Source organism: Gavialis gangeticus, unplaced genomic scaffold (genome assembly GCF_001723915.1).
Source record: "Gavialis gangeticus isolate Ggan-Ray unplaced genomic scaffold, GavGan_comp1, whole genome shotgun sequence".
Lineage (NCBI taxonomy): Eukaryota > Metazoa > Chordata > Crocodylia > Gavialidae > Gavialis > Gavialis gangeticus.
Window position 1 is genome coordinate 52746019 of NW_017728997.1, and position 8748 is coordinate 52754766.

Genomic DNA, 8748 nt, shown 5'->3' on the forward strand with positions numbered 1-8748 from the left:
CACAAGAGAAGGCTGAGGGGGGATCTAGTGGCCTGTTACAAACTAGTCAGAGGGGACCAGCAGGCACTGGAGAAGTCCCTGTTCCCCTGAGCACTCCCAAGAGTGACGAGGAATAACGGTCACAAGCTGGCAGAGGGTAGATTTAGGCTAGATATCAGGAGGCACTACTTCACTGTCAGGTCAGCTAGGATCTGGAACTAACTTCCAAGAGAAGTGGTGCTGGGTCCTATCCTGGGGGTCTTTAAGAGGAGGCTAGATGTACACCTTGCTGCGGTCGTTTGACCCCAGTACTCTTTCCTGCCATGGCAGGGGGTCGGACTCAATGATCTGCTCAGGTCCCTTCCAACCCTAGAAACTATGAAACTTTGTAACTGTACAGACATCCCAGAAATGTAGGCACATGTCTGCAGTGGCTCAGGCTAGAAGCCAGGGGGTGCTAGAACAGCCCTCCCTTCCTTTCCACAGGGTTAAGAGTGGTGTGGCTAGTCCCCAGCAGGATTAGGGATGGGTCTCCTCCTTGATAACAGAGCATTTATCAGCTGTGTTATCAGCATTTATCACTCCATCAGAAAACAAGCAGCCTCTCTCATTAGTTCAGAATCTTCTTAAAGAAGGAACAGAGGGACATTACCAGTGGAGCTTTGATTAGCTCCAAAAAGTCCTAAGCCAACATTGCTGTCTGCCACAGCATTGACCATAGCCAGCATGTGGTCTGCTAGCTAATGCTGAGGTGTCTAAGGCAGAGGGGACAGGGGATCCCTGCTTAGCAGGGGAGGGGGAAAGCAGAAGGAAGGGGAGGGAAGAAGAGAGGGAAAGCAGAAGGAAACCAGGCAGATGTTGCTGTGCCTGCAAGTCTCTGCTGGAGCTGCAGCCAGGGAGCAGAGGTGAGGATCCAGCCCTGCTGTGGAACAGAGAACCCCACCCAGCCCAGAGAGCATGCCGGGGTACTGGGGGAGTCTGGTTTAACCAGCAAGGGGTCTGAGACAGACATTGCATAAACTGGTTTGAGCCAAATCAGTTAAGTCTGATACTACATTCAACCAGGTTTATCTCAAACTGGTTTCAGCCATTTTCAAACTGTTTTATGTGCAGTGAACATCTGTTCCATTATAGATTTAAACCATTTTCTGATCACTTGAACTGTTTTATGTGTAATGTCCGTCTCTAGCCCTGGACAGTTTTTTCCTAATCCTTGCCTCCCAGGGGATTCTGCCCACCAGTTCCTTGACTTTGTCAAAGTCTGCTTTTTTGATATATAGTGTCTTTTATTCTGCTGCTCTCCTTTCTTCCCTTTGAAATGATAGAGGTCAAGATTCTTAGTCCTTGGGTGAATCTACACAAGACATTTTACTGCACATTAGATTAATCTAATGTTCAGTAAAGCATCACTGTCTATACTTGCACAGGATTTACTGTGCAGTAAATTAGGCTAATTCACAGTTTGCTAATACCAGGAAATACAGTTACTAGATTAATGGCACATTAGCTACTGTGCAGTAGTGCACGTGTTGATGCTGACTGGGAGCAATTTAGGGCTGAGAAGGGACCAAGGAGGAATCAAATGGACCTGATAGCCCAGAAAAGGGGCCAAGTAAGAGAACAAAGCGGTCTGATAGTCCAGACAGGTCTGGAACAGACCCAAGGGGTCTGGCAGCCCAGAGTAGGGCCAAGTGAGAGAACAAGGGGTCTAACAGTATAAGGATGGGCTGGGTGAGAGACCGAGGGGCCTGGGGACCCAGACAAGGTCTGGGTGAGAGACCCAGGGATCCGAGGCCCAGACAGGCTGAGTGCGTGTATAAAGAGAACATCAATAGTTGATGAATATCTGTGAGGATTGATGCATGGTGTCTAAGGGGAGGAAAAGAGCCATGCAATTAGCCCATAAGGCTTTGACCACAAGCAGCCCATGGTCATTCAGTTTAGACCAGGGTAGTCTCCTGTATTTTACTGGCATTTTAACATCAAGACATGGTGGGTGAAAGGGGCAGACTTCCTACAGAGCAGGGTAAAGCAAATTTTTTTGGTCTTCAGGGGCTTCGCAGCCGCACCTGGAGATAATACTCCTCCCCACTTCTTGCCCCACCCCTCACTGCTTCCACATCTGGTTCCTACCACCTGTCCCCCATTGCTTGTCTTCTTCCACCTGCCCTTCTGCATGCCCCCCTACTACCTGTCCCATTTTGCACCCCCTTCTGCCTGTAGTTGGGGGGTGCAAATTTAAGACAGTCCTCCAATAATTAGATTCTATACCTGGAAAATTATAAAAATATATATATAATTTTCCAGGTATAGAATCTAATTTGGGGGGGGTGTCTTAAATTCAGGATCATCTTGGATTCAGGTAAATATGATCATTTTCTCTGCATTTTAACATGCAAGATCACCCACTGAGGAAACATACCAAACAGCTCAGAAAGTTGTATTTGGTGTACTACATGCAGTGGATAGGGGATAGAGGTAAACCCTATCAACTATGCAGTAAATGTAATTTACTATGAAAAATTATTCTATAGGAGTATTATATTGGAGATGCATGTTTGACTTGGTGATCTTCATAACTAACAAACCCTGATCAAACTGTAGTTACGATATCCTCAGCCATTGAAAATCCGTTTCTTATTTAATAATTTCGAAACTGGTAAGGCTGCATTTGTCAATTCTTAGGTCACCAGTTCAAGTACAAGCCAACTTGGAGGTGGTGTTATATTTTCCGGCAGTACTTAAAGACTGGTGTACCTCAGGTCAGGACTCCATTTTTATAAGTTCTTTACTAACAGTATATAGCAGCATCTGCTTCAAAGAGCTTACAGATGCTAAGAAAAACATAATGGGGGACATGACAAACAAGCAGGCTGGGAATGATGTATGCTAGCAACAGAGTAAGAAAAACAGGGTGTGCTGAATTCTTAACCTATAGTAATATTCCCGGCACACCAGCCACCTAACAGAGTGCAAGTTGGGTTTTCTCCTTTTCCAAAGATTGCATTTTTCTGTAAGCAACTTGGAGAGGGACCTGAAGATTAAAGATTTTGACTATATCTTTTTCCCCGCATGTGGAAGTAGACATACAACTGCTTGTGGAGTCTATACTACTTGATTGCTGTTCACTGCCATATGTGAAAAGATTTGTTGGTGTTTGTCTTGGTCTTAAGTATTTTCACAAAAATATTACATCGGTTAACACTAATCAACTTGCTTCATGTTTGCATTTTTAGCACTAAATGGAGATTTAAGGGCCTGATCCCAGCAGGGGCTGAGCCCTCTGAATTCCCATATAGATAAAACAGTTGATCGCACATAACCTTTTTAAAGCTGTACTCATTACTTGGAATTGTGCTCAGAATGAAAACAGGGATTGAATTGTCTATCTACTTAAGTAGAGACAGTCCCTGCAGGCCACAGATGAGGCATGCTGGGAAGCTAATTTTCCTGACTCTCTTCTGTATCTATTCTGTGTACATAAAGAGGGCTTCAAACTCTAGGGCTGTCAACAAGGCACCTTTGAGAAACATTAAGTTCACTTCAAAAAACTAACAAATTATATTTGTACAGTTACAACAATGAGATCAAAAAAAAGGTTGCATTCCTATAATTCAGTTTTACTGATATTGATTTGCCTGCAAAATAGGTATGTGAAATGGGTATGTTTTACTAAGCTGTATCTGTTTCTTTCACAGAACCAAATTGAAGAACCATGAATATGAAACTCTAGACCAACTGGAGAGTGACCTAAACTTAATGTTTGAAAATGCTAAACGCTACAATGTCCCCAATTCAGCCATTTATAAGAGAGTTCTGAAAATGCAGCAGGTTATGCAGGTATGTGGAGAGGAACTAAGGAGTCAAAATAGCTACATATATCAATATTTTTTCTCACTTTAGGTGGAAGTATTTAGAGTCTTTAAATCTGCATTGACATATGCTCTCTTGGGTCAACAGTGTAATTTCCATGGTTTAAATATTTATTTTAAACTTATTTTGGTATGCAGCTCTATAATGTGCTGAACAGAGAAAGGATCTACTTACAATTTTTTCCTCTAAACTACTTCTGTTCACAATGGTATTTCTTCGGCTACGTACACACAATCAAATGAACTAGGACAGGGGTTTTCAAAGTTTTTATACTGCAGCCTGGCAAATCACAGCCCAGCAGTCACAGCCAACTGCAGCTGGAATTTCTGGCCAGCAGATGGGTAAAGATACCCCCACTCCTCAAGTGGGGGGGTGGGCCAAACCCTGCGCCACTGCAGGCCCTGCACAAGGAACCATAGCCTCTCGGCCCAGCTCTGGGGGGCCGTGGTTTGCCTATCTGCAGCCACTTCCAGTCTAATAGAAGCCAACTGTGCTGCAGACTGGCAGCCAATCCAACACCAGACCACAAGCCAAGGATTGAGAACCCTTGATCTAGGAGAATTCTTCCAGGCTTGTTTTCCTAGTAGAAAAACATACTTGGAGATGCCTGAAGAGACATTCAAATACTGAGCACCTGATTAGCAGAGAGCTTGCAGGGCTGATGCTGCAGAGCTACAGGGCCTCTGTGTACACATCATGCCATGCTCTGAAGGCTACCTCAGTCTGCCTGGAGACAGTATGGCAGCGTACACAGGACTGCACTGATTGGCCAATGCAGTCTGCTTGGGGTCAGCCTGAGTCTCCCTGCTGCACAAAGTGGGGATTGTGAAGGAGGTTTGTTCTGCTCCCTGCTTGGCTGGAATAGTAGAGTCCAGCAAGTGACTTATTGTTTCCCTGGGGGGTATGGCAAAGCCCCCTAGGATGCTGGTGGACTGTGCTATGATTCCTCTCAGAAAAGGAAGTGAACAAACATTTACGCTCCAAGGAGAAATTTTTTTGGGAGTGATGTAATCCTGGTTGTTCTTGAGTTATTTTTCTTCCAGAGCAGCTATTTTTGCTCTGGGAGAGAAATCCTAAGCATCTGTATACTTCTGGTTTCTCCTGGGAGAGCAGCAACTCTCTCAGGAGAAACTACATGTCTGTACTCGGCCTTAATAAGACTAAGATCAAGTTGTGAAAAGGGAAAATAAAAAGATCCTGTAGGTTTATATGTAAAATGACCATAATTAGAGGATGTTAAGCTATTTTCTATGCTGGGATTTTAATACGTAAGAGAACAATTTAGATGCATTGAAGCATTATAATAATTTTTATAAGAACTGATACAAACATTTATCTTAAGCATATAACATATATTGCATTATTCACTGAAAATCTTTTAATGGTGGCTTTATATTTATACATTCTGCAACTTATATCTTTCCAAGTAAATCTGATTTGTGTAGCTTTTTAACATTCATTTATTCTTGGGGTGTTCTGCAATGAGTTTCACTCTAGGGATTGGCTCTTTCAGGCAAAGAAGAAGGAGCTAGCTAGGAGAGATGACATTGAGGATGGAGATAGTATGATTTCTTCTGCTACATCTGATACTGGAAGTTCAAAAAGAAAAAGGTAAGCACTTTTACTCTAAAGATTTAGTGCTTCTTTCATTTGTAATACAGAACATATATTTTAAGGTTTTACATGGGATTTCTTTAATTGAAATGTGTTAATCTAATCTACTGTCTCATAATTAAGTGTAAACTGATTATTAGATCTATGTTGTCATTGTTTTTTGCTTACAGTGTATAGTTGACAAAGATATTTCATATGCAAGTGCAGTTTCCTAAAGAATATAGGCACTGAAATATTATGTAGTTATGTAAAACTGCATCTATGTATGTCACTTGTGTTTAAGACCTCAGTCTACAAAGATGTTCAAATTGTTTTAATAAAAGTTGAGTCTGTCTTTACAAGTTGTTATCCATAACTGACAATTAGATTTGCTTCTCTTTTCTAGCTGGCATTACCTCCTGACTTCCCCTTTTTATGTATTATTAGTCATTTGCCAAATGTAAAATTTAACAAAATATAGTTTTACATTTTGTAATTACTCTCTTCACCAATTTCATCTGAAATTTTTGCTTAAGCTCATGGGACAGAAACGGAGGGTGGGGGGGCGGGAAATAAACAACAAAAAGCACTTTTACTGGAAGAGGAACTTGCTCAGTGTCTATATAGATTGTGCACTTCAGTGGGGCTTTTTTATACTTGTATCTAATAGATGATTCAATCAGTGATTGAATTCAGTTGGTGATTGAATCAGCCATTAGCTAGAAGTGCCAAAAAGCCCTGTTGAAGTGCATGATCTATACAGATGCTGGGGAGCTGGATCAAACTAACACGGTTCCTCTAATGGGCAGGAACTGCACTTACTGCGGGGTGTGCTAAGCTGAAAGTAAAGCACCATTTGTTGTTGTTTTTAATCCACCAATCTAAGGGGATCTTAGCCATCTAAAAGAAAATGAATTGTGATCTTAGTAAAATAAAATTAAGTATGTTTATTAGAACAAGTTGTTTATTAGAACAAAATTGTTCCTACATTAGGGAAATATCTGTAAAAAAAATAATTTTGTCTTGTAGTACAGTAGATTTCTGTTGTCTGCATATCTATTTTTCCCCAACAAAATTATACAAATAAACAGAAAATGCTAAGAAGCTGGACAAGAAAAATATAAATTCAATTTAAAATAAAGACCGGAAATTGATAGCGTAACTCCTGATCATATTGTGACCTTACACTGGAAGTCACTCCTTGACTTTTCTTCTGTTCATTGTCAGCTCTTAAAAACTTGTTGGCAGTTAAATAAAAGACTGTGGCAGTTGCTATTCTATTGCAACCTATGACTCATTGCAACTTACGACTCATTGCTACTATGCAAGCAGGGTCAGAAATGACCCATGCGCTGCTGGGTCTGCAGTAACAGCGGTTACCATGCAGTCATTTAGTGCTGAAGTGCTAAAGCAAGTACTAAATGACTTCTTAGTAACATCTGTGTAGTTGGGCACGTGTAAACACACCCATTGTGCCCTTATATTAGACATGTTCATTTAACGAAAGAAAGCTATCAGTGTTTCGTCTTCTCTGCTAAAGTAAAAGAAAAGCTTTTGAAAACCCAGCTGGTAGAAACAGAGCCTCAAGGAATTCTAAACTATAACATACAAAAGGCTCAATCTGGCCAATGGGTTAAAATTCCTTCCTGATCCAAATGTGGCAGTCAGTCTAATGCTAAGAGGAGGGGGGAAACCCTCTAGTTAGGAACCTCCTTCTTTGGTCCCAGCAGGAGCATTGGCGTACCTCAGTCAAAATCCCCATCCTTGGCTGTAGCCAACACCCAGTACCTCTGAGGGAGGTGTAAAAACACCCTGACACATGTAGCAGAAAGCAGGGACAGGGACAACCAACAAAGCCCAGAAGCATGGAAAATACCCATAGTAGAACATAGGCACAGCTGTGCCTGCATCATCCCCATCCTGTGACTGTACAAACTATTTTGAACACCTTGAGTGATGGATAGTCCATGACTTCCCTAGGCAGTCTATTCCACTGCCTCCCTGTTCTAACAGTGAAGAAGTTTTTCCTGATATCTAATTTAAATTTACTGTGCTGCAACTTTTAAGCCCATGTCCTCCTTTCTGCAATAAGAAAGAAACAGTGCTTTCTTCCTTCTTTATGGCAGCCCCTCAGGTATTGAGGACTGCTGTCATGTTCCTTCTTAATCAACATTTCTGCAACATTCTGACCATGCCTAGCTCCTTCAGCTTCTCTTTGTATGACTTACTTTCCAAGCCCTTCATCATTTTTGTTGCCCGTCTTTGAGTGGATCCTCTCTAATTTCTCCACATCCTTTTTAAAATGTAGAGCCCAGAACTACATACAATACTTCAGATAAAGGCCTAAGCAGTGCCAAGTAGAGAGGAACTATCACAGGGTTGGGCAGTTATTTTGACTGGAGGACCACTTAATGATTTTTGGTAAGCAGTTGAGGGCTGCAAGGGTAGCCCTGCCCCTTGCCAGGTGCCCCGTGTCCTGATTGCTGTCTTGGGACCAGAAGTTCCACCCCCTAATCTTTGCCACTGGAAGTCCCTCCCCTTGCCTCCAGAAGTACTCCTTTTGGGAGATGGGGTTGCTATCTTGAAACCAGAAAAAAAAATTCATATACTAAAAATCAAATATCTACTACACATATTTTAATTTTATTTCAAAAGATATTTTTGTCCTGATTTGCATGTATTTGTGTAGTGGTATATAGAGGTGATTACATAATAGCTCAAACTAAAGTCTTTCTGTTGTATATTGTATGTGGGGTGTGGTTAGGGGGGGTGGGTGTGGGAAGGTTTGTGAAAGTATGCATGTGTGGGGGGGGTTGTGAAGGGGTGTGGATGTGTGTGGGAGGTTTGTGGGTGGGTACAGGGGGTGAGGGTTTGTGACAGGATGTGGGTATGAATATGTGTGTGTGGGGCGGGGATTGTGAGTGAGTGTGGGGCCTTCTGCTACACGCCCCACCCCCACACAGCTCCTGCTGCTGGTGACAGCAGCAGCATCACCAGCAGCAGGTGGTGGTCCCTCAGGGTGCTCATGGCTAGGGCAGGCAGAGCCCCCTAGTGCTTCATAGCTCCGGCTGGGTCCCAGGGCAGTGTGGTGGCATGCACCTTCAGCCCAGACCAGGCTTTCTCCATGCCAGTACATGGGGCTCACAGCACTGCAGGCAAAAACCATGTGCCATGGGGCTGAATCCATGCATCTATATGGGGCTTCCAGCACTCCAGTGGGGTTGGTGAGCAACATAGAGAGGCACAGAAGACCCCTGGCTTGATGGTACCTGACTCTGCAGTTCCAGGTCCATGCACCATCAG

General features: G+C 42.8%; 1 protein-coding gene across 8 annotated transcripts in view; it reads left to right on the forward strand.

Annotated features, from left to right (window-relative positions):
• PBRM1 (polybromo 1) overlaps nt 1–8748 on the forward strand; it is a 147576-nt gene that overhangs the window by 66844 nt on the left and 71984 nt on the right. For all 8 annotated transcript variants that reach the window (XM_019505222.1, XM_019505221.1, XM_019505224.1 and 5 more), the window contains 2 exons: nt 3678–3819; nt 5366–5463. In XM_019505222.1, the coding sequence (XP_019360767.1) occupies nt 3678–3819; nt 5366–5463 (240 nt within the window). The remainder of the gene's footprint in view (nt 1–3677; nt 3820–5365; nt 5464–8748) is intronic.